Genomic DNA, 27,079 nt, shown 5'->3' on the forward strand with positions numbered 1-27,079 from the left:
GCGAGCTGCTGAAGGAGCTAGGGGTTTGGACAGTTAAAGTTTTGGATCAAATCCCTTCATTTGGACTGAAATTGTAGAGGGCAGATTGGCAGTATAAAGAGGTGAGAGAGTGTGTGGGCCAAGAGCTAGCAAGTGATAGGTAGATCCAGGTGAGGAGGAAAATACACAAGATACTGGAAGAACTCCATGGATTGGGCAGTATCTATGGAGGGAAATGAACAGTTAACATTTCGGGCTGAGATACTTCATCAGAACTGATCTCAGTGCATTTCTGATAAAGGGTCTCAGCCTGAAAAATCGACTGCTTATTTCCCTCCATAGATGATGCTTGGCGTGTGTGTGTGTGTGTGTGTGTGTGTGTGTGTGTGTGTGTGTGTGTGTGTGTGTGTGTGTGTGTGTGTGTGTGTGTGTGTGTGTGTGTGTGTGTGTGTGTGTGTGTGTGTGTATGTGTGTATGTGTGTGTGTGTGTGTTGCTCCAGACTTCTAGCATCTCTTGTGTCTCCATTTGAGGAGGGTTGATTGGTCAAAGGAATCAGATGGGAGGGAAAGTTAGAGATAGTGACAGAGGTTGACAGGCAATAGTTTCCCTGGGTTTAAAAGAGAAAATTCCCTCTTACTTCTTGAATCACTACCATAAACTTTGGGATTTCTGATTAAGTTATGCATGTGCAAATATCTCCAAGATACTAGTATTTTCTTGTTTTAACGAGGTCAAATGATTGCAGCTTTGCTGCCATTCTGGGATCCAGTACAGGCCCTTCCAATTTATTCCACCTTTTCTTAACACATTCTTAATGTGTTATTACCTTTGTCTTGACAAGCATTGTTTCAACTCCCAGTGATATATATAAAAAAAATACTCTAAGCACACAGTTACAGAGCTATTGAAGTCAATGGAAGTGAACTAACAACAAGGAATGTGAAAAAAGATGAGGTCAGAACAAGAAGGTGGGGAATGGGAGGAAGAAGTACAAGGTAATAGGTGAAACTGGGAAGGGGGCAGAGGTGAAGTAAAGGGCTGGGAAGTTGATTAGTATTAGAGGAGGGCTGGAGAAGGTAGGACATGATAGAGGAGGTTAGAAGACCATGGAAGTGAACTTCCGGTAAGATGGCGATTGCTTAGCTGCTCCGAACTTTTGTTCCGTTACTGTCGCTATCTTTGCACTAAATGTCTCCATTTTTTAAACCTTAGTTAGGAACTTTTTCGGTATCTCTTACTTGCCTGTGAACGCATCTAACTTACAATGTCTAGCAAGAGTTCTAAATCCGGGAGAAAGGAAGTTCCGGCTCTTTCAGACGAGACTCTGGCTGCGCTCGGACAGCTCTGAGACGAAATTTTAAAAGAATTCAAAACCCGCTTTCAAACAGCTGGAAGACAAACTGGATCGGATCAACGATAGAGTGGACAAACATGCTGAACATTTATCTCGCATCGATTCGACTTCTGAAGATTTAGAAAGTCGTGTTCGATACTTGGAGACTCTCTGTTCCAGCTTAGAGGAAAAATGTAACAAACTCCTTTCCAAAATGGTGGATCTCGAAAATCGCAGCAGACGCTGCAATCTCAGAATTCTTGGATTGCCAGAGGCCACCGAACAGGGATCAACCGTGAAGTTTTTCGCTGAGTTTCTCTGTGAGATATTCGGGAAAGATTTGCTTCTGAACCAACCCAAGCTCGAACGGGCACACAGGGTTTACGTTCCCCTCGGAATTCTGGGCTCCCGCCCGCGACCAGTAATCTTGTGCTTCCATCAATACCAGGTAAAACACAGTCTGATTGTGGAGGCACGTCGCAGAGGTTCTTTTATTTTCCAGGATACAAGCATTCGCTTTGTGGAAGATTTTGCACCCCAGACCTTAAAGATGCGCGCTGAGTTTAAAGGCGCAATGAAAGTGCTTTTCGATCGTGGTTTTAAACCCTCTCTTCGCAATCCTGCCGATCTATGAATCAAGCTTAATACTGGAAAATACAAGTGGTTTAGATCAGTGAAGGAAGCTGAAGCATTTGTGGCAAGTCTTCCGGCTATCCAGTCATCTTCGGAACCCGATCGGACCTCCTAAAATGGTGGATAAGTACTTCTCGTAGTAAAATTACTTTTTCTGGACTCAGACTTTACTTGAAGCACTCAGACATTATTTATTGAATCTCTAAGGGCTGTTGACAATCTCTCCCTGGATTTGGTGTGTCTTTTTTAAATAGACATTCTGTGCTTAATGTTTCCCTATGGGCGTTTAAATAGTACTTGTGTAATCTATTTTATTCTTGTATAACTTTATCTACAGAGTTCTACAACTGACTCTAACTTGTTTTGGAGGTTTGAAGTCTTTAGTGAAGGCCTCCCTGCTTGTTGGTTCACAGTTTAACTGCTGATTTATTTTTCCTTTTTTTATATATTTTTTTCTTTTCCTCACCCCTTTTTTCTAATCTCTGAATTTTTTTCTTTCCTCTCTGTAAATGGTTGATAAATACTCTTCTTGAATTTATAATTTTCCCCTTCCTCTCCTTTTTTTTAAACTTTTTTTTTCCCCTTTCTCTTACTTTATTCTTCTATAATTTTTTGCAGGTAGGTTAGTTTTGGTTTTCTTCCGATTTTCTCTGTATTAAGTTTTATATTTCTGCAGAAGGTGTTCTAATCTGTAGTTATGTTTTCTAGTGCATAAACTAGTTACTATTTGCTATAGTAGTTATACGGAACTGCTGTTAATGACACAGATCTGGAAGTTGTATTTGGGTTAATTTTTTTGGTAGAGCTAGCTACTTGTTTTGGTAGCCGTCTAGTTTTGGGTTGTGTGGGTGGGGTGGGTTTTCCAGTTCCAACATCACTCGCTGTATTTATTGTTTTTCTTTATTGCTCAGGACATGTATATGTTTCGATTTTACGAATCTATGTTTACATCTCTGCTCCCAGACTGCTATTGTACTGCTTGACTTTTTATATGCCTGCTGCCTTTTATGCATTAGTAATTGATAATGGCTAGTGCACTTAAATTCGTGAGCTGGAATGTAAAGGGATTGAATCACCCTGTTAAAAGGAGGAAGGTATTCTCACATATCAAACAACTCAAAGCTGACATTGCTTTCCCTTCAAGAAACTCATATTCGTTGTTTTGATAACTCCCGGCTTCTGTCAAAGTGGGCGGGTCAGCATTTTCATTCATCCTTTGCCGCTAAAGCTAGGGGAGTCTCCATTCTTATTAACTCAAATATTCCTTTTGAACTCCATAATAAAATATCTGATACAAATGGCCGTTTTATTATTGTTTCTGGTAAACTATATAACACTAAAGTTGCACTAGCAAACCTGTATGCCCCAACTTTGATGATGTTAACTTTTTGAACGGTTTTTCTCCTCACTACCAGACTTAAACTCATACTCTCTTATACTGGGTGATGACTTCAACTGTTGGTTGGATCCTAATCTGGATCGATCGTCCTCTGTTACCAGATCACCTACTAAATCTGCCTTAGCTATCCAATCGTTTCTCTCTAATTTTGGTATATCTGATATATGGCGTTTCCCTGCATCCTACGGAGAGAGATTATTCTTTTTTCTCACATGTTCACCCATACCTTCACTAGAATTGACTATTTCTTACTCGATAACCAACTTATTCCATTTGCCCACTCTTGTGACTATCAGAGTATACTGCTTTCTGACCATGCTCCAATTACTCTCTCTCTGAACTTTCCTGGTCTCCCTCAGAGGAATAAACACTGGCGGTTTGATTCAACTTTATTATCGGATGATGATTTTTAAAAATTTATTAAGGATCAGATAACCTTTTATTTTAACACTAATACATCACCTGAAGTGCCATCCCAGACTGTCTGGGATGCCATGAAAGCATATCTGAGGGTCAAATAATCTCTTACACAGCAAATCTCAACAGAAGATCCTGTGCAGATCGATTAGACCTTATTAACCAGATTAAAGATTGGATCAAATATATGCTCAAACTAAGAACCCTGAATTATACAAGAAGCACGTTGAACTCCAAACTAAATTTAACCTTCTGTCCACTCACCTGTTGAACGCCAACTTCTCGAAAGCAAAGAGCCTCTTTTACATTCATGGGGATAAGTCTGGTAAATTCCTAGCCAATCAGCTGAGGTGTTCCAAAGCCCAAACAACATATTACAAAGATCCGGAAAGAGAACGGAGACTTTACATCGGATCATTTAGAAATTAATGACACATTTAAAAATTTTTATTCTCGGCTTTATTCCTCTGAATCTCTGAATGACAATATCTCTGTTGATCAATTTTTACAGAATCTGAATATCCCCTCACTTTCATCTGATTTTAAAGCCAAACTCAATGCGCCTATATCATCAGAAGAGGTTTCTTTTGCAATTTCTGCACTGTCCTCAGGGAATTTTATAAATCATTCTCTTCACTTCTCTCTTCCCCAGTTACTTTCAGTATTATCTGACTCGTTTAATTACGGCCAAATTGCCACCCTCTTTCAATGAGGCATCTATTATTCTTCTATTTAAAAAGGGCAAAGACCCAACAGAGTGTTCCTCATATAGGCCGATCTCTCCTGCTCAATGTTGATGTAAAGATCTTAGCTAAAGTTTGGCTCATAGGTTAGAAACCATTATTCCCTCCATTATCTCTGATGACCAAACAGACTTTACTAAAAACCGTCTCCCTTTGTTTAACATTCAGCATTTATTTAATATCTTATACTCACCTCCAACTGGGATTCCTGAATGTGTTATTTCCCTCGATACGGAGAAAGCATTTGATCGTATAGAGTGGAACTACCTTTTTGCAGTCTTAGAAAAATTTGACCTCGGCCAAAGTTTCATCTCTTGGATCCGATTGCTGTACCTGTGTCCTACTGCTTCTGTTTTAACTAATTTTCAGAAATCCCAAGTATTTAATCTCAAAACGTGGCACCCGTCAGGGATGCCCCTTAAGTCCCTTTCTCTTTGATTTGGCTATAGAACCTCTGGCGATAGCATTTCGAAACTGTCCTGATTTGACCGGGATTTGGAGAGGGGGTGTTGAGGCATAAAGTTTCTCTCTATGCTGACGACTTATTACTTTTTCTTTCAATCCGTCTACATCCTTACCCTCCAATGTTTTCACTTCTTGACCAGTTTAGCCAGATCTCTGGCTATAACTTAATTTACATAAGAGTGAACTTTTCCCAATTAATAAAGAAGCACAAGAACTAACATTTTGTGATCTCCCTTTTAAGTAGTCCATAACCAATTTACTTATCTTGGAATTACAGTCCACAAGGAAGTTTAAAGACGACTTTCGTGAAAACTTTGCCAATCTTTCATATGCTATAAAACAGAGTCTGGTACAATGGTCACCTCTATCTATGTCTTTGGTAGGTCGTATTAACGTTGTTAAAATGTATGTTCTCCCCAAATTTTATACTTATTTCAATCTATCCCAATTTTTATTCCTAAATCTTTCTTTGATTCCTTAGACTCTATTATTTTGTCATATCTGTGGCAGAATAAGCGTGCTAGAATTAATAAAAATCCATCTCCAAAAATCTAAAAAAGAGGGTGGCATGGCTTTACCTAACTTTCCGATTATATTATTGGGCAGCTAATATACGTGTGCTACCTTCTGGTCTTTCTTCCATGGCCAACCCGAGTGCCCTAACTGGGTGGCAATGGAGTTGAGCTCCACTAAAGAATTATCTATCTCTGCACTTCTTGGCTCTGCACTCCCTAGTAGTCTGCCCAGATCAATAGCCAATCCTCTTGTTAGACACACTTTGCGTATATGGGCCAGTTCAGGAAATGCTACGGTTTCCAGGGGTTCTCCGTTTCCAGCCCTGTCGCACATAATCACCTTTTTTTACCTACTACATACGATTCAGCATTCCATGTTTGGTATATGGAAGGGCATTAGACATTTTGAAGATCTTTTCATTGATAATCGCTTCGCTTCTTTTCAGCAGCTCTCTGTTAAGTTCAATCTGCCTAACGCTCACTTTTTCAGATATCTCCAAGTCCGACACTTTATTGCTCCCTTAATTCCTAACTTTCCTGAAATGCCTGCAAAAAATGTTATGGACCTATTTCTTTCCATTAATCCACAAGGTAAAGGTTTAATATCAATTATCAGAGATAAACTAGCAGCCTTACGACGGGCCCCTGTGGATAAAATTAAAATGGCCTGGGAGCAGGATTTAAATATCTCCTTATCCGATGAGAGCTGGGACTCAGGTTCTCAAATCAGTTAACTCAACCTCTCTCTGTGCTCGCCATTGCCTTTTACAGTTTAAGATTGGTTCATAGAGCCCAGATGTCTAAATCTAAACTATCTCGATTCTACCTTGGCATTAGTCCACTCTGTGATAAATGCAAGAGGGGCGTGGCCTCTCTCATCCATATGTACTGGTTCTGTCCTAGCTTGGAGGAAATTCTGGAAAGATGTCTTCACTACATTATCGTGTATTCTGAATCAGCACCTAGAACCAAACCCCTTAATTGGCTCTGTTCGGTTTTTGGGGCGAGACAGATCTATGTTTGGATCCGACCAAATGCCGAATCTTATCCTTTACCTCTCTCCTGGCTAGACGCTTGATCTCCTTAGATGGAGAGATGTTGCCACCGCCCACTCATCTGCGCAATGGCTTAACGACATTATGGCCTGCTTGACCTCAAAAAAATTCATTATTCAGTTTTTAATTCAGATCTAAAGTTCCATAAGGTCTGGGACCTTTTATCGAGTACTTTCATAACCTTCCTCTTGACTAGGGTTTTTTTTTCTTCTTCTTTTCGGTCCCTTGCTTTCAGTTCCCTTTTTTTTTCTGGTAGTAGGGCATTATTATCCTCTGTTGCTAAGTGTATTCACAGTCTGGGAGTTTGACTGTCCTGACTTATACTCTCTATATTGTGGTGTGGGTTGGTCTGGAGTTGTTAATGTTTTTTCTTGTGTTGTGGGGCTTGGGGAGGATACTAAGCTTACCTGTCTTTAATTTAGGTGTTTTTTTTGTTAAATTCTCTTCCTTTGTAGCATATTGTTATTGTATGCCTTAATTTTGCACTGTATTAATGTTCCTCATTGGGATTGGGGTTTTTAATTTGTAAAATGTTTTGAAAAACTAATTAAACATTTTTTTTAAAAAGACCATGGAAGAAAGAGAAGGAGAAGGAGCACCAGAAGGAGGTGATGGGCAGGTAAGGAGAAAAGGTGACAGAGGGAAATGGGAATGGGGGAATGGTGAAGGTGGGGGTCAATTACTGGAAAATTTGAGAAATCGATATTCATGCCATCAGGTTGAAAGCTACCCAGACGGAATATAAGGTGTTGCTTCTGTAATCCAAGTGTGGCCTCATCGTGGCAGTAGAGGACGCCATAGACTGAAATGTTAGAATGGGAATGGGAAGTAGAATTGAAATGGGTGGCCAAACGGCCCTTCCTGAGAGACAGGTTTACCCATACCTCTTCCACGCAGGTCAATTGCATTTGATGCTTGCAATGATGCCCCCTCTACTTCAGTTAAACCATGTACAGACTGTTTTGAGGAGCATTTGCACTCTGTCTGCAATTCCAGTTGCCTTCCAGTTGTGTGTCTTTCCCAATCCCACACTGTCCTTGGCTTTCTTCAATGCACAGAGGACAAACACAAATTGGAAGAACACATCTCATATTTCGCTAAGGTAGCTTACAATGCAATTTCACAAACACGAGGAAATCTGCAGATGCTGGAAATTCAAGTAACACACACAAAATGCTGGTGGAATGCAGCAGGCCAGGCAGCATCTATAGGAAGAAGTACAGTCGCCATTTCGGGCCAAGACCCGTCGGTCAGCACTAACGCACGAAGGGTCTCGGCCTGAAATGTCGACTGTACTTCTTCTTATAGATGCTGCCTGGCCTGCTGCGTTCCACCAGCCATTTGTGTATGTTGCTTACAATGCAATTTACCTACTTCAAATAACCTAACCTTGTGTTCTCTCAAACACGTTCACCTACCCCAACGCCTCCTGTACTAATATAGATTGGTCATCTTTCCTCTTCCTTCTCAATCCTGATGCAAGATCTTGACCTAAAAAATAGCTACACCTTTACAGATGCTGCTAGGTGTAATGAATATTTCCAGTGTTTGGATTTATTGTTATAATATAAACAAAGCAACTATATAATAAAAAACATGCTGGAACATGTCAACATTTAAAAGTGTCTAAAAGCAATGAGGAATGTTAATATTTTAGACACTGGTCTTAAAAATACAAAATAAAAAGCATGGAAAAAATTCATTCTGCATCTTAATCACAAAATTTGAAATGTCCTCAAAACGCAGGATAAATCCAATCGCGTTAACTACCATCAGTCCTCTTTCAATCACTAGCAAAGTGACAGAAAGGTATCATCAACAGTGTTATCAAGTGCTATCTACTTACTTAAGCAGCTGACTGGTGCTCAGTTTACATTCTACCAGGGCCACGTGGTCCCAAACCTCATCACAACCTTTGTCCAAACATAAGACAAACAGCAAAAATTCCAGAGATGAGATGGAAGTAACTGTACTTGAGATCAAGACAGCTTTTGGCAAACTTAGCTTTAATTGGCCCTGGGAAACTGAAGTCATGGGCATCAAGAGAAAGACACTCAAGAGTTTTGAGTCAGAAACTCACACAAGGAAAATGAAGATCAATATTCCAACCTTAGGACATTATTGGCAAGGGTTCCTCAATGCAGTGGCTGTCCAAATATCTATAGCAGGCTTCATTAATTACTTTTCTTCCATATTAATTAGAAGTAGAATCTTCATTGATAATTTGCACAAATTACAATTCTATTCCTAGCACCTCAGCAAATGAAACAGTCCATTCCTGCATGCAGCAGGGCCAGGACTACTACCAGACATAGGCTGATAGAAGGAGAATAACTTCCAACGTGCACAAGCAACAGGCAATGACCATCTCCCATAAGAAAGTCTCTAACCATTGTTCTTCACTTTAAATAACATCACCCTGGCAAGCCCCATGCCGTCAGCATTCTGAAAATCTCCATTGACTAGGAACCCAGCTATATTAAATATAAAGCCATAGGAACAGGTCAGCAATCTCGGTAATAAAATTACTCCTCAGGAATTCCAGTAGCTCCACCCAAACATATGACACCTATTATCAAAAAGGTCATGGACAGTAGGTCCATAAGAAAACCATCAGCTACATCTTTCCTTACACATCATCCTTATTAGAAATATTTTTCTTTGTCACTATGTCTAGGTCCTAGATCTTCCAGCCCAATTGTGATGAGCAAACCAAGCTGAGATGGGTTTCCAGAGTTGACCCCCCATGAACTATGCTGCTAATGAGAGAGAGAGAAGAAGAGGGGGGAGGCATCCCACGCAGATGGAAAAGAGAGAGAGAGAGAGAGAGAAGAGAGAGAGAGAGAGAGAGAGAGAGAGAGAGAGAGAGAGAGAGAGAGAGAGAGGAGAGAGGGAGAGAGAGAGAGAGAGAGAGAGAGAGAGAGAGAGAGAGAGAGAGTGAGAGAGAGAGAGAGAGAGAGAGAGAGAGGAGAGAGAGAGAGAGAGAGAGAGAGAGAGAGAGAGAGAGAGAGAGAGAGAGAGAGAGAGAGAGAGAGAGAGAGAGAGAGAGAGATATATATATTATATATATATATATATATATATATATATATGATTTAATATTATGGCTCCTTGGCTGATTGTCTACCTTTGCTCCAAGGACACTTTTGCCTGCTTGTAAGATCCTTGCAGAGACAGCAAGGCGGGACCGGGTTGATGGACAGCCAGTGCCCTGAAAGGGGAGATAAAAAGCAGGTCTGCTAAGACACAGGCAGACACACCACGGGACACTGAAAGAGCGTTGTGCACCCACGTGAAGGTGGGGATTTTGGAGGATCAATTCGGGGAATCGATCAGTGGCTCACAGTGTGTAACAGTGCGACTGGTGGGGAACTGTTTGTGTCTCCACCCTTGCCTGGGTGACAGGACCACCACTGAAGAATGGTCATACGTGATATGGTCATGTGACCATAACAGGAAGACAACGGGAAGATCGATGGCAACGGCATCACCTCTCTTCATCTCTTGCTCTCTCTCTCCAACAATACTCAAACAACCTACCTCGACCTGAACTGAACTGAACTCTGCATCATATCGTAAGACTGTATCCATTTACCCCTAGCTCTGAAAGAGCCTGGTTTTGGTTCCTATTTCCACACTTCTGTATATATCATTGCTAACCTGTTTCATATATTTGCATTTTACAACATTTGTAGATTACTGTATTGCTTAGTTTACTAAAAAACATTATTAGTTACTAGTAATACCAGACTCCAAAGTGTTTTCCATTTCTGCTGTTCTTAACCCGGTCATGGGGTACGTGACACAATAATACCGTGAAGTTACTTTTGCTAGAATGACTTTAGTAGTTCAAGAAAATGACTCACATCCAATTTCTCAAGGGGTTCAAGAAAATGACTCACATCCAATTTCTCAAGGGCAGGTTATCAAGAGCATTGAGCACTGTTATGAAATTCTGTTCTATGATTAACAATATCTGTTTGTCATTGTGGTAAATTTCCAAACCTATATTTGTTCTCTTCCAATTAATGGATATGTCAGAAATATTAACATCAGCATTTTCTTTTGTTTCTATATGCTACTTATTGAATGCTTATAGCATTTTATATGTTATTTTATTAAGTAAAAAGTTCTGAAAGAATAATGCATAGGAGAATAATATGCTGCATTCCTGTAGAGAAAAATTAGTGTTTGAGTATATGATGAATGACTTCCATGTTTGGTGTTTGTGATTATGTTTCCTCATTCCAGTAATATGAATCCTCACTGGCTTTTGTAATAATAACTTCTGCAACAGATGAGAGTTATAGATTGATAATAATCTTGATGGATGTTTTTATGAAATGTAGAAGTAAGTTACCATAGAATTCTCTTGATGAAAAGTGATGCAAGTGCTGATCTAATGAGAACAGGTAAATCAAACATTCATCAATATCAGGATCCAGACTTAAATTATTACTACTGCCAATCCCTCTCAACTAGCATTTACAGAAAAATGTAAAGATAAGCTGAACACCAATAAAGCCCAGTAGATATTCACTGTTTAAAAAGGTAGCTATCTTGCAGACTGGGTATTTGTAATATATAGTTACTATGATTACAGGCAGATCATATTTCAGGATTTATGAGTTTCATTAAAGATCATTCCTGACTCATTTTATGCAAAATATTTATTAGACTCCTTTTTCTAAATTGCTCACCTCATCATATCAAAACTTTATGATATCAAATTAGGTTTAGAGGTATTCTGATATTTTTTATGAGACAATGTATTTTTATATTGTATCCTTTGTAAATGATGATGCTCACAACAACCACAGCAATGATTCACAAAGTTCAGACAGAAAAATCAGTAAGGTATATATATCTTGCATATTAATAGCATGAACCAATGGGAACTGGGTGAGAAACCATAATGATTTACTAATAAATAAAGACATATTTCTGTTTTCTATGCATTCCATGTGTTATTGTACTGAATTTAAAAAGATCTTAGTCCAAAATATGAGTGTTTTAAGAATACATTTTCTCTTACCTCAATGGGGTTAATACATTTCATCATGCATTGAGGGTTTCCTCTCCCTCTGAAATTAATCATATTCTTATAATGCCTGAACAGCTGTATGTCCTACAAACAGAAAAACATGGTTTATAGTTATATCAATGGGTCAAAAGTAATGAAAGCTCCTCAAAACTAAGAATTCAATAACTTACAGTGAACATTCAGCATAAGACATAGGAGCAGAATGAGGCTAATTTGCCCATTGAGTCTGCTCCGCCATTCCATCATGGTTGATTTATTATTCCTCTCAACCCATTTTCCCACCTTCTCTCCATAACCTTTCATGCCCTGACTAATCAAGAACTTATCAATCTCCACTTTAAATATATTCAAAGATTTGGCTGCCATAGCCAACCACGGCAGAAAAATTCTGCAGATTCGCCATGCTCTGGCTAAAGAAAATCCTCCTAATCTCTGTTCTAAATGGGCATCCTATTCTGAAGCTGTTCCTAGACTCTCATCCTTAATAATGGACGCCAACATCTTCCCAAGCACTAAAGTCAGGCTAAAAAAAGGTTCAAAGGTTGAAAGTTTTATTTTATTGTCAACATTCAAGATTCAATTATATTTATTATCAAAAAAATGTATAAATTACACACTTCGGGTTTGCTTGCTCACAGGTAACCAAAAAGCAAGAAACCCGAAAAACTTAATTTAAAAAAAGAATAAAAATAAAAAGACCAATACTGCAAGAGAAAGACAAAAATACAAATCATGCAAACAGCATTCCAAACCAAAATTGAGTCCTTGGATCTGAACCCCAGAGAAGCCTGGAGGAAGCCCAAAGACTTGCTTATCAGTCCATTATATTAGCAGGTAGAGAGCACAGCAGTCAGGACAGTCTTCATAGCCTCAGCACTATGGAGATGACTATGTTGAGAACGAGTGAAATCAGCTCTTGTCCTGACCAACACCTTTTCAGTTCACCTGGGCTGGTGTTTAAATTGTCTAAACAATGGAACAGTGAAAGGCTCCAGTGCCCTGGAGAGAGGAGTGAAGATCATGGAGAGCAAGCAAAATCAACTCTCACCTCCGATCAGGGCCAGTATTTAAAATTGTCTACCTTGCACAGGGATCCGGCTGAGGCAAAAAGTTCCGGGTCTAGACCTTGCCACCCAACAACTCACTCTGGGCCTAGATCATGCCATGCAGCGACCTGTTCCAAGCCCAGATTTTGCTGCCCAGCCTGAAGCTGCTCCCAAGCTCTTCAAATCAGCTTGGGATCCAGAGCAATCCAACCTGAAACCTGGACCATTTGTACAGGCACCAAATCTTTTCTGACTGGGCCTCGACCTCTCCTTTTGGCACCTAGAGCAATCCAATCTCGCTCACAGGTCAGCTGTATGGGCATCAGAATTCCTCCTGCAACAATTCTGCTATACCCCATCATGGCTCATCCCCCAAACTCGCCTCACCATCACTCACCCCTTCACTGTTTGCAGCAATAATTTAACACAATTTGCCTCAGGAAAGGAATGTTATAGTGATGTTGTTGGACAGATTTCTTAGCCTACCAGAAAGCTGTCACACACGTTTAGTAGAGCCATCTTAACCAGATTTAAGAATGTACAATACAACTATACATAGTATGCATGTACAACACAACTCTAATATTCATCTAACTGGCCTTTCTTTTGCCTCCCTCCCTTGTGAGGTGACATTTGCAATTTTCCAGTCCTCTGAAACTATTCCAGAATCTAGTGATTCTTGAAAGATCATTAAGGCCTCCACAATTTCCTCAGCTACATCTTTCAGAACCCTGGGGACCTTTCAGCTTCCCAAGCACCTTCTCCCTGGTAATGGCAACTACACTCTGCCCACTCTCAAATTTCTGACATACTGCTAATGTCTTCCACAGTGAAGACGGATGCAAAGTACTTATTTTGACTATCATCTCTTTGTCCTCTGTTACTAAGTCTCCAGGTCATTTTCCAGTGGCCCAATATCCACTCTCGCCTCTCTCTTATTCTTTATATCTCCAAAAAACTTTTGGTATTATCTTTTATATTATTGGCTGGCATACCTTCATATTTTCTCTCCTTATGCCATTTTAGTTGCTTTCCGTTGGCTTTTAAAAGCTTCCTAATCTTCTAACTTTCCAATAATTTTTGCTATATTATATGTCCTCTCTTTTCCTTTTATGCTGTCTTTGACTTCCTCTGTCAGCCATGATTGCCTCATCCTCCTTGTAGAATACTTGTTTATCTTTGGTTTGTAACTATCCGGCATCTTCAGTATTGCCCCCAGAAACTCCAGCCATTTCTGTTCTGCCATCAAACCTGCTAGTGTTCCCTTCCAATCAACTTTGCCCAACTCTTCTCTCGTGCCTCTGTAATTCCCTTTACTCCACTGTAATATTGATACATCTGACTTAATTTTCTCCTTTGCAAACTGAAGGGTGAATTCTATCATCACTGACTCCTAAGGGTTCCTTTACGTTAAGCTCCCTAATCAAATCTGGTTCATTGCACAACACCCAATCCAGAATAACCTTTCCCCTAGTGGGCTCAACCACAAGCTGCTCTAAAAATCAATCTCGTAGGCATTCTACAAATTCCCTCTTGGGATCCAGCACCAACCTGAATTTCCCCATCTACCTGCATATTGAAATCCCCCATGACTATCGTCCTATTGCCCTTTTTACATGCCTTTTTGATCACCATTGCGATTTATATCCCACATCCTGAATGCTGCTCTGAAGCCTGTACATAACTCCGATCAGGGTATTTTTACCTTTGTAGTTTCCTAACTCAATCCACAGTCCACTCAATTCTACATCTTCTGATCCTATGTCATCTCTTTCTAAGGATTTGATTTGATTTTTTACCAACAGAGCCACCCCTCCATCTTCTGCAGCTACTCTGAGACATCCTTGACCCTAGTACTTGGGTGGCAACACACCATCCTGACATCTTTGAATGAAATGAGATATGTATTCAATTTCCTCAAAAAGTGATAGTAGCTTATAGTAGTTATTTCAGGGAATTGACTCCTTTAATAACAAAAAGTGAAAGAAAAACAAAACAAAATAACTATACAGGTTCTGTATGTTTTATATTGGCACACAGTCTTCCAGATACATAGGTCAATTGACTATTCTACATCTGGTCCTAGTTGGTCTCTGAGTCTACTGCTGGTCCATGATATAATTGTATTGCAGGTATACCTACTTTCATAAAGCACCTTCTTCAGAAATCCTCCTAAGAGGATCTGTTCATTCAACATAGGATACACTGTTCCCTTGTGATGTCCAATGAACTTTGGTATGGTGTGTACAGAATATCCATTACCTTCTGTCACAACCACAGACTATACTGCGGGGTCTACACACCCCACAGGCAGGCTGAATAGCAGGTTCCATTTAACTCCCTTCTTTTCAATGTAGTCTTGTTGAGCACAGCAACGTTATGCTCCCTGCTTACCTTTGTCCTTGTCTGAGAAAGAGGACTACCATTTTGACTGACACTGGAAAGGAGCAGTATTCATTTAGTATTTAGGTAATTCTTTCAGCCTTGGTGTTGGCATTTAACTTTTGGCTTGAGAGTTTTAATTAACGGCGCTGTTGCCTAGTGTTTATTGCTTTCCTTTCTCTTAAAATTCTACAAAGTTCTTATTAAAGTTATTGAACTGTTGACCTGCTTCAGTGTCTTTCTCTCTCTCTGCGCTTGGGCCATACCCAAATGTTCTGGCACCTTACGTCATGTCTGATGTCCATCTGTTGACCCTAGCTTCAGCTTTTACTGGTAGTAGATCTTTGACAATACATCTTTGTCATCTTTGAGCACCTCACAGTGTTTTCCTAAATTTGGTATCAACTCTGATTTAAGCAGTAACAGGAGTAGTGTTCTTTATTCAGCTATTCATAAGTCTTTTGGGTTGGGGAGTTTGTAAAAGGCTAGGATGCTCAAATAGCGATGGATTCTGATAGCATAGCTTTCTTCAGCAGTTCCTTGGACATATTTACAGAGATAAGACCGCAAGTTATACCAGCAGAATTAGACCATTTGGCGCATCAAGTCTGCTCCACCATTTCATTGTGGCTGATCCATTTCCCTCTCAGCCCCAATCTCCTGCCTTCTCCCCATAACCCTTCATGCCCTGACTAATAAAGAATCTAGCAACCACTGCCTTAAATATACCCAAATGACTTGTCCTCCACAACTGCCTGTAGCAACAAATTCTACAGTTTCAACATTCTCTGGCTGAAGAAATTCCTCCTCATCCACTTTTTTTTAGTGGTGGGGCTCATTATCAATAATGATGAAATGGCCTATGGAGAGGAGGCCTGGGGCCAAGCAATTAACCTTTTCCTCAGTGTCAACAAGACAAAGGAAATGGTTATCGACTTCAGAAGAATTCACACCATTCACACCTCCCTTTTCATTGGTGCAACAGCAGTGGAAACTGAAAGCAGTTTTAAATACCTAGGAATGCATATCATACACAACCTCTCATGGTCCCAGGACACATCCTAAGCTCACTATCGCCTTTACTCTCTGAAGAGGCTGAACAGAGCTGGACTTTGCACATCTATACTCACGTCATTCCACAGTAGAGACCATCCTAACAAGCTGCATCATTGCTTGGTACAGAAATAGCACTGCATCAGACAGGAAGGCTCTACAACAGAAGTCAAAACTTCCCAGCACATCACCAGCATCAGCCTACTCGCCATTAAGGACATATATACAAAAATGTGCCAGAAAAGGGCCAGTAACATCATGACAGATCCTACCTAATCTGCTTTTTGTCCCACTCCCATCTGTGAGGAGGGTTCAAGGCATCCACACCAGGACCACCAGACTCAAAAACATTTACTCTCCCCTAGCAGTAAGGATGATAAACACCTCCACCACTACCCCCTCCATTTGAAATTCACATTAGGCAGAAAATGGTGTTGGGTAGACTGATGGGACTGAAGGCTGATATATCCCCAGGGCCTGATGGTCTGCATCCCAGGGTACTTAAGGAGGTGGCTCTAGAAATCGTGGAGGCATTGGTAATCATTTTCCAATGTTCTATAGATTCAGGATCAGTACCTGAGGATTGGAGGGTTGCTAATGCTGTCCCACTTTTTAAGAAAGGAGGGAGAGAGAATACAGGGAATTAAAGACCAGTTAGCCTGACATCAGTGGTGGGGAAGATGCTGGTGTCAATTATAAAAGATGAAATAGCGGCACATTTGGTTAGCAGTAACAGGATCGGTCCGAGTCAGCATGGATTTACGAAGGGGAAATCATGCTTGACTAATCTTCTGGAATTTTTTGAGGATGCAACTATGAAAATGGACAAGGAAGAGCCAGTGGATGTAGTGTACTTGGACTTTCAGAAAGCCTTTGATAGGAGATTAGTGGGCAAAATTAGAGCACATGGTATTGGGGGTAGAGTACTAACATGGATAGAAAATTGGTTGGCAGACAGGAAACAAAAAAAGAGTAGGGATTAACGGGTCCTTTTCAGAATGGCAGGCAGTGACTAGTGGGGTACTGCAAGGCTCGGTGCTGGGAGCGCAGCTATTTACAATATACATTAATGATTTAGATGAAGGGATTAAAAGTAACATTAGCAAATTTGCAGATGACACAAAGCTGGGTAGTAGTGTGAAATATGAGGAGGATGTTATGAGAATGCAGGGTGACTTGGACAGGTTGGGTGAGTGGGCAGATGCATGGCAGATGCAGTTTAATGTGGATAAATGTGAGGTTATCCACTTTGGTGGCAAGAACAGGAAGGCAGATTACTATCTGAATGGTGTCAAGTTAGGAAAAGGGGAAGTACAACGAGATCTTGGATTCCAAGATGGTGGCACAACGCAGCTTGCAGCGGCCACTCCGGAGCTGATTATCTGTTATGTGTGAAGTGGGGTACCGTGCACAATCATAATCGATTGCAAACGGATGTGGGAGCACAGAGGAACATCGGGAACATCTCCAGGAAGACCTTCTTCGTTGCTGCTGCTGTGAGGTCCGGGACTCTGCTGGGAAGAACAGGCCCCCAGTCCTCAGGGTCACATTGCCGATGGCCATTGGCGGGGCCGTCTTAATACGCTCGTCAGAGGATGGTGCTCGGAGAAGCTGTGCCGGAGGGGATGGTCGTTGGCTCGGAGGTTCGATGGACTCGGAGTCCGCTGCGGTCAGGTCGTTTTCGGTGTGTGCTGCGTCTGTGAGGCTGGGTTCGACGGAGCTTTCATTGTGTGCTGCGTCTGCGAGGCTGAGTTGGGCGGCGCCATTGAAGTCCATAGCGGGGGTATTCCCTTCTACCGCCGGCGTGGGATGGCGAGTCTGTCGGGACCCTGGGGACTTGTAGAAACTGTGTGGTGATTTCTTTTGAACTTATAGTCTTTTAACATCTTTGGACTATTTTTACAGTGCCCATGGTCTGGTTTTTTTTTAATCAATTATGCTATTCTTTGCACTGTTGTAACTATGTGGTCTTGTAGCTTTAGTTTTTGGTCTTCTTTGTCTGGTAGATTTGGAGCTCCTTTCCGGGGAACGCACTAAGACGGTAGCGCGATATTAATATGCAGCAGCCTCTCCAGGCTCTGGATTGGGGATTGCCAAACGTTATGGGGATTCTCTGGTGTAGTCTGTTTTGTCATATGCTTTTGTGATATTATTCTGGAGGAACGTTGTCTCATTTTTTAACTGCATTGCATTTGTGGTTTCTAGATGACAATAAACTGAATCTGAATCTGAATCTGATCTAGGTGTCCTTGTTCATCAGTCACTGAAAGTAAGCATGCAGGTACAGCAGGCAGTGAAGAAAGCTGATGGCATGTTGGCCTTCATAACAAGGGGAGTTGAGTATAGGAGCAAAGAGGTCCTTCTGCAGTTGTACAGGGCCCTGGTGAGACCACACCTGGAGTATTGTGTTCAGTTTTGGTCTCCAAATCTGAGGAAGGACATTCTTGCTATTGAGGGATTGCAGCATCGGTTAACAAGGTTGATTCCTGGGATGGCGGGACTGTCATATGTTGAAAGATTAGAGTGACTGGGCTTGTATACACTGGAATTTAGAAGGATGAGAGGGGATCTGATTGAAACATATAAGATTATTAAGGGATTGGACACGCTAGAGGCAGGAAACATGTTCCCGATGTTGGGGGAGTCCAGAACCAGAGGCCACAGTTTAAGAATAAGGGGTAGGCCATTTAGAATGGAGTTCAGGAAAAACCTTTTCACCAAGAGAGTTGTGGATCTGTGGAATGCTCTACCTCAGAAGGCAGTGGAAACCAATTCTCTGGATGCTTTCAAGAAAGAGTTAGATAGAGCTCTTAAAGATAGCAGAGTCAAGGGATATGGGGAGAAGGCAGGAACGGGGTACTGATTGTGAATGATCAGCCATGATCACATTGAATTTTGGTGCTGGCCCGAAGGGCTGAATGGCCTACTCCTGCCTCTATTGTCTATTGTCCACACCCTAACCACCACTACTTTATCATTTCCTGTCAATCAGCTTATGTACAGACACTCCTGTGCATAGAGTTACTTCATGGATATCAATCAATCTATATATAAGCTAACTTATGTATTTATATTTATTGTGTTTTTTTAAATTATTGTGAGCGGCACTGTAGTGTAATGGTTAGCACAATGCTTTACAGTGCTGCATTGGATCTGGAGTAACAATTATTTTGTTCTTCTTTATAGTTGCGTAATGAAAATGACATTATACAAACTTGAATGTTGAATCTTTAAGCTGACTGGAAGAAGCTGGGTGAAAACTGAAATGCAGAAAATAAGTGAGAAGTGATCAAAAGCCCTGTCTATTACAGCACAGAGAAATTATGGTTGAGGGAAAAGGAAGGAATGTTGAAAGCACCAGTATAGAGTCTTGTCATCAAAGCAGATCAACACTGGAGAAGGACAAAGTAGGAGAATTGAATGGATTCTATAATGGAAGCAGTGTAGTGGGAGAGGTATTAAAAATAGCTGTGAGTGTTGATGGGCTTGTAATGGATATTGGAAATTAATCTGTCTTCTGAGATGAAAATAAATATGTCAGAAAAGAGAATTCAGACAGAAACCATGTGAAAGTGAGAGCAGGGTGGGAGCAGAGTTAATAAATTTTCATGTTCTCTACAAATTTAGGAAGCAGCAACAATGTAGAACCAAATCAAATATCCAACAAAGATATTGGTAGAATTGGGGTCATGTGAGGTCTCATACCTGTGCCTTTGAATTGCAGAAAGTGAGTGGAGCTGAGTGGAGGACATTGTTCAATATATCAATGATTTTAGCAGGCGAAACAGAGTAGTTGTGGAAATTGACTGGTTGAGCCTCTGCTGTTCAAGGAAGAAGGGAAAGGCCCTCAGATCATTCTGTTTTGAGATAATATGGAGGAATTAGGCATCTGTGGTGAGGATTGGGAAGATGGGACCGGTCAAAGTGGTGGGGGAAAGTTGCAAGGGGAAAAGAGTACAGTTAAGGTAGGAATAAACAGGATTTTTAGGTAAGAACAAGCTGAAAGAATGGATCTTAAGGAAAAAGGAGGCAGTGCATCGATGGAGAGACTGAGGCTGGAGGCCGCAGAGGGAAGATCTCCTGAGGAAGTGAGGTTGGTGACCGGAAGACAATGAACTGGTGTTCTGTGGCCAGGTCATGCATCAGTGGGAGATACTGTATGAGAAGGACCCTGAAAGCTAACATCCAACTCCTGCAAAGTATCTAACCGAAACAGTTCCGCCCTTGCCAAATGTTCTAATGTTAATGTCAGGCTTGGTCCTTTGTTAGCAGATGATGCAAGCTCAAGGTTGGGGGGGTATAGAAGGCAAAAATAGGTTAAATAGAGACATGACAGGAAGTGGCCCGTCAACTGTTATTTTTGACATGAGTTAATCTGGAAATGGTTGTGTAATTATTCACTTTGAGTTAAATTAAATTGCATTTACTTTGCGCTGAGTTACATAATCTAACTTCTATGCTCAACATTTCTTTCAAACCTTGAAACATTGAAATGTCCTTCAGACATTTCCTTTAGCCCCAAACAGAAAATTACAACATCTCCTGAAATAGCAATTATGGTATCTTGTCTAACAATTATAGATAATTATTTTAAACGGTTATTTTCATATTTAGAATCTATCATAAAGACCATTTTAATTCTGCTATTTTTGGAAAATACAGCAAAGCAATAATCTGAATTTTCATATAATCTCTCACAGCTTCAAGATGTATTAAAATATTTCCCCTTATTGACATAATTTGAAAATGTAGTTACTGTTATAAGGTAGTTCATGTTGCATAATATTGATGTTAGGTAAAAATTGAGAAATGTTGCACAAGGAAACAAAATTTTTAAATATTCAACTTATTAGTAATATCATCCATGCACTGCAAACTGTCAATTTAGTATATAGCAAAACTTACAATATATCTTCTCCATGCTCTTTGTATTATTCTTGCTGAATTTTCTAATTTTGTAAGAGTTGCTTGCTGCCTCTCAGCTTCAGAGATCTCATGCGTTCTTATCTTGGTTGCAAAGATTTCACCAGCAGAGCTCCTGTAGATAGGGCACCTTTTGTCCTCTCTCTTACTTCCATCAAACATTAATGCTTCAACACTTTAAAAAATAATAATTTAACATTAATTCAGGAGTTGTGTTCCACAAAGCAAATTTGACAGTCTTTCCTAAATCCTGAGTAATGTACACTCTTTCCTGTTGGCCTGGTCAGAGTTTGTAAAGACACATTCCAAATGGTCTCCTAAAGTATGAACATAAAGGCCAAACCTTCCTCTACTCATTAAGTTGGTTCACAGATTTACATGCATCAATTTTACCTTAGACTCTTCCCATCTATACTGTAAGTATCAATGTGATAATTGCATTGTAATGTTAAGAGAAAAATAATAAAAATCTTTAAATTAGCATTTGAAGCCCTTTTTGGGCAATAAAGAACTTTTACAAAAGTGAATGGTTATGTTAAACGTAATGTGTCTAATGTAACCATTAAGTCATTAATGGAGGTGAAACAAGATTAATGGTTTTCATTCATCCATGTTTGCAGCCACCAATGATACAACAAATTGCATTTATGCAGAATGTTGCATTTATATGGTTACATAGAATTTATGTATTAACAAGTGCAATATCTTGAAAAGTTTAATACTGAGTCATCAAGAAAAGATATCCAAAAACTTAGTCAAAGAGGTAGGCTTTAATCAACAACTTAAAGGAAGATGCAAAGAGAGACAGAGTGGTTTGGAGAGGGCCTTTCAAAGTGTAGTGCTGAAACAGCTGAAAGCTTTGACCACTAATAATGGAGTGATCAAAATTGGAGATGTTCAATATCAGGACAGGAACACCACAGAAATCATAAAAGCTTTTTCCCCTGGAGGATAGGAAAGAATGAAATATAAACAAGCATGAGGACTTTAATACTGACATTGTGAACCAGAAACTAAAGTACCTCAGAGAGCAGTTAGTGAAAGGAGGAAATCTGCTTTGGAATGATTACTGAATAGGGCTTTGTAACATACTCAAAATGCTGGAGGAACTCAGCAGACCAGGCAGCATCTATGGAAAAGAGTACAGTTGATGTTTTGCACCAAGACCTTTCGACAGGTTCCAAATCGCTGACTGTACTCTTTTCCATAGATGTTGCCTGGCCTACTGAGTTCCTCCAGCATTTTGTGTGTGTTGCTTGGACTTCCAGCATCTGCAGATTTTCTCTTGTTTGTGAATAGGGCTTTGCGCTAGTTAAGTTACAATCAGGAGAGTGATTATACGTAACATGGAAGAATAACCTGGAAACTATCTTAATAATCACACATAGAGATAACCAAAGTCTAGATGAAGGGTTCAGCATCAGATGAGCAAAGATAGGGAAAGAGGCATAAAAAGGAAACCCTATTATGGATATATATTCAAAAGGGGATCAAATGTAGAATCAATGGTCTAGCTTAAATTCAGATACTCTCTAAGAAGAATAATGAAACTGATAAACCATGCGCAATGTTTGTAGTGGGGTCCAAAGATAGCACATTCATTTTTTCCCAATATTTAGTTGAGTGGAGGTCTTTGTTCATTTATTACTGGCTATTGATAAGAAAGTGTGCCAAATCAGTGGTGGGGTTAAGAGTGGTGGTATACCATAAAGCCTGGTATACTTCTGCAAACCACTAGAACCTACTGTTGCCTTTTAGATAATATCACTGAAGGGCAAGGTGTACACAGCAAAAGAGTGGGCTAAGATCATGATTAGATGGCATTTGTTGTGTTATTAAAAATAATTAACAGATTTACTTCTTTTTAACAGAAGTCAGAAATGATGATGTCTGATAGGAGACTCAATAGTTAGGGGGATAGAGAGCACATTCTGTGGCTGCAAGAAAGAAGTCAGGATGGTACCTTGCCTCCCAGGATGTCCAGAATGGCTGCAGAAGATTCTTAAGATGGAGGGTGAGCAGCCAAAAGTTATGGTGCACATTGACACCAATGGCATACGTAGAAAGGGGGAAGAAGTCCCGTACAGTGAGCATAGGGAGTTAGAGAAGAGGCTGAAGAGCAGGACCTCCAATGAAGCAATCTCTGGATTACTCCTGGTACCATGTCTGGGCAGGAATAAGATGGTGGTATAGATGAATGAGTGGCTGAGGAAGTGGTGCAGGGGACAGGGTTTCAGATTTCTGGATCACTGGGATCTCTTCTGGGGAAGGTACGACTTGTACAAAAAAGGACAGGTTATACCTGAACCTGAAGGGGACCAATATCCTTGCGGGCAGGATTGCCACAGCTGTTGGGGATGGTTTAAACTAAGCTAGCAAGGGGATGGGAACTGGATTAATAGGGCTGAGAATGGGCATTTGGTACACAAGTCGATAGTGTACCAAATGCCTATCCTCACAGTGACTCTGAGGAAGGACAGGCAGATGATAGGGCAAAATTGCAGTAGGTGAGTTGAAGTGTAAAATGAGGGCAAAATTGAAAAGTGTGATAAATATATAAATATTTGAATGCACGCATAAACAGAATAAGGTAGATGATCTTGTAGTGCAGTTAAGAGATTGGCAGGTATGAGGTTGTGGGCATTACTGAGTCGTGGCTGAAAGAAGATTGCAGTTTGGAGCTTAACATCCAGGATGTCCTGCCTCGTTTCTGTACCAAAGACGCCGCGCCCCAGTGGCTCCAATGACTACAGACCGGTGGCATTGACCTCCCACATCATGAAGACCCTGGAGAGACTTGTTCTAGAGCAGCTCCGGCCTCTGGTTAGGCCACACTTAGACCCCCTCCAGTTCACTTATCAGCCCCAACTAGGAGTTGAGGATGCCATCGTCTACCTGCTGAACCATGTCTACACCCACCTGGACAAGCCGGCAAGCACTGTGAGGGTCATGATTTTTGACTTCTCCAGTGCATTCAACACCATCCGCCCTGCTCTGCTGGGTGAGAAGCTGACAGTGATGCAGGTGGATGCTTCCCTGGTGTCATGGATTATTGATTACCTGACTATCAGACCACAGTACATGTGCTTGCAACACTGTGTGTCAGACAGAATGGTCAGCAGCACTGGGGCTCCACAGGGGACTGTCCTGTCTCCCTTTCTCTTCACCATCTACACCTTGGACTTCAACTACAACACAGAGTCTTGCCATCTTCAGAAGTTTTTTGATGACTCGGCCATAGTTGGATGCATCAGCAAGGGAGATGAGGTGAAGTACAGGGCTACGGTGGGAAATTTTCTCACATGGTGCAAGCAGAATCATCTGCAGCTTAATGGGAAAAAGACTAAGGAGATGGTGGTGGACCTGAGGAGGGCTAAGGCACCGGTGACCCCTGTTTCCATCCAAAGGGTCGGTGTGGACATGGTGGAGGATTACAAATACCTGGGGATACGAATTGACAATAAACTGGACTGGTCAAAGAACACTGAGGCTGTCTACAAGAAGGGTCAGAGCCGTCTCTATTTCCTAAGAGACTGAAGTCCTTTAATATCTGCCGGAAGATGCTGAGGATGTTCTACAAGTCTGTGATGGCCAGTGATATCATGTTTGCTGTTGTGTGCTGGGGCAGCAGGCTGAGGGTAGCAGACACCAACAGAATCAATGAACTCATTCGTAAGGCCAGTGATGTTGTTGGGGTGGAACTGGACTCTCTGACGGTGGCGTCTGAAAAGAGGATGCTGTCCAAATTGCATGCCATCTTGGACAAGACTCCCATCCACTCCATAATGTACTGGTTAAGCACAGGAGTACATTCAGCCAGAGACTCATTCCACCGAGATGTTACACTGAGCGTCATAGGAAGTCATTCCTGCCTGCGGCCATCAAACTTTACAACTCCTCCCTCGGAGTGTCAGACACCCTGAGCCAATAGTCTGGTCCTGGACTTATTTCCACTTGGCATGATTAACTTATTATTATTTAATTATTTATGCTTTTATATTGCTATATTTCTACACTATTCTTGGTTGGTGCGGCTGTAACGAAATCCAATTTCCCTCGGGATCAATAAAGTATCTCTGTCTGTCTGTGTCTGTCTGTCTGAAACACAAGGTATCGAAAGGACAGGCAGGTAGGCAGAGTGGGGTGGGTTCGTAAAAAAATGAAATCAAATCCTCCTATCCTATGAGGCTGTAGAGTCCATGTAGGTAGAGTTAAGAAACTGCAAGGGTAAAAAGTCCCTGATGGGAATTAAATAGAGGCTCTGAAAAATAGCCAGGATGTGGGATATAGATTTCAGCAAGAAATAGGAAAGGCATGTAATAAGGGCAATATCACAATAGTCACGGGGGATTTCAATGTGCAAGGGGAAACATTTTCCTAACTTGTCTGCTCCTATCCCTCTCCAATGCTATGGTAAAAGAGATAGAATTGTGATCACTATCTCCAAAACGCTCTCCCACTGAGAGACCTGACACCTGATCAGGTTCATTTCCCAATACCAGATCAAGTACAGCCTCTCCTTTTGTAAGTTTATCTACCTTTATACATATTTTGTCAGGAAACCTTCCTAAGTACACTACTCCACCCCATCTAAATCCCCTGCTCTAGGGAGATGCCAATCAATATTGGGGAAATTAAAATCTCCCATCACAACAACCCTGTTATTATTGCACCGTTACAGAATCTGTCTCCCTATCTGCTCCTCAATGTCCCTGTTACTATTGGGTGGTCTATAAAAAACACCTAGTAGAATTATCAACCTCCTTCCTGTTTCTAACTTCCACCCACAAAGACTCAGTAGACAATCCCTCCATGACTTCCTCCTTTTCTGCAGCCATGACACTATCTCTGATCAGAAGTGCCATGACCCCACCTCTTTTGCCCCCCTCCCTGTCCTTTCTGAAACATCTAAAGCCTGGCACTCTAAGTAGCCATTCCTGCCCCTGAGCCATCCAAGTCTTTGTAATGGCTGGAACATTATAGCTCCAAGTACTGATCCACACTCTAAGCTCATCTGCTTTGTATATGATACTCCTTGCATTAAAATAGATGCATCTCAAACCATCAATCTGAGCGCATCCCTTCTCTATCACCTGCCTATCCTCCCTCTCACACTGCCTACAAGCATCTTCTCTTTCCTCTTCCTCCATCTCTTCAGTTTGGTTCTCATCCCCCAGCAATTCTAATTTAAACTCTCCCCAGTAGCCTTAGTAAACCTCCCTGCCAGGATATTGGTCTCCTGGGATTCAAGTGCTACCCATCCTTATTGTACAGGTCACGCCTGCTCCAAAAGAGGTCCCAAGGATCCAGAAATCTGAGTTCCTGCCCCCTGCTCCAATCTCTCAGCCACACATTTATCCTCTACCTCACTCTATTCCTATATTCACTATCATGTGGCATAGGCAGTAATCCTGAGATTATCAGCCTTGTGGTCCTGCTTCTCAGCTTCTTTCCTAACTCCTTGTAGTCTGTTTTCAGGACCTCCTCCCTTTTCCTACCTATGTCGTTAGTACCAGTATGTACCAAGACCTCTGGCTGTTCACCTTCCCACTTCAGGATTTCGTGGACATGATATGAAACATCCCAGACCCAGGAACCCGGGAGGCAAACTACCATCCATGCTTCTTTCCTGCATCCACAGAATTGCCTGTCTGACCCCTTAACTATAGAATCCCCTATCACTGCTGCCATCCTCTTCCTTTCCCTACCCTTCTGAACCACAGGGCCAGAGTCTGTGCCAGAAGCACGGCCACTGTTGCTTCCCCCAGGTAGGTCCTCCCCCCCCCCCCCCCCACCAACAGTACTCAAACAGGAGTACTTATTGTTAAAGGGGACAGCCACAGGGGTACTCTCTAGTATCTGACTCTTGCCTTTCCCTCTCCTGACTGTTACCCATTTATCTGTCTACTGAGGTTCCAGTGTGACTACTTGCCTATAGCTCCTAGCTATCACCTCCTCAATTTCCCTGAACAGACGAAGGTCATCAAGCTGCATCTCCAGTTCCCTAACCCGGTCCCTAAGGAGCTGCAGCTCAATGCACCTGGCGCAGATGTGGCCTTCTGGGAGGCTGGGAGTCTCTCGGACATTCCAC

At 41.3% G+C, this 27,079-nt stretch overlaps 1 protein-coding gene across 2 annotated transcripts in view; it reads right to left on the minus strand.

The window, feature by feature from the left end:
- c4h11orf65 (chromosome 4 C11orf65 homolog) overlaps nt 1-27,079 on the minus strand; it is a 65,865-nt gene that overhangs the window by 22,963 nt on the left and 15,823 nt on the right. For both annotated transcript variants that reach the window (XM_073043651.1, XM_073043652.1), the window contains exons 3-4: nt 20,971-21,163; nt 11,576-11,668 (exon numbers count right to left, since the gene is read on the minus strand). In XM_073043651.1, coding sequence (XP_072899752.1) covers nt 11,576-11,668; nt 20,971-21,163 — 286 coding nt within the window. The remainder of the gene's footprint in view (nt 1-11,575; nt 11,669-20,970; nt 21,164-27,079) is intronic.

This window comes from Hemitrygon akajei, chromosome 4, assembly GCF_048418815.1.
Source record: "Hemitrygon akajei chromosome 4, sHemAka1.3, whole genome shotgun sequence".
Lineage (NCBI taxonomy): Eukaryota > Metazoa > Chordata > Chondrichthyes > Myliobatiformes > Dasyatidae > Hemitrygon > Hemitrygon akajei.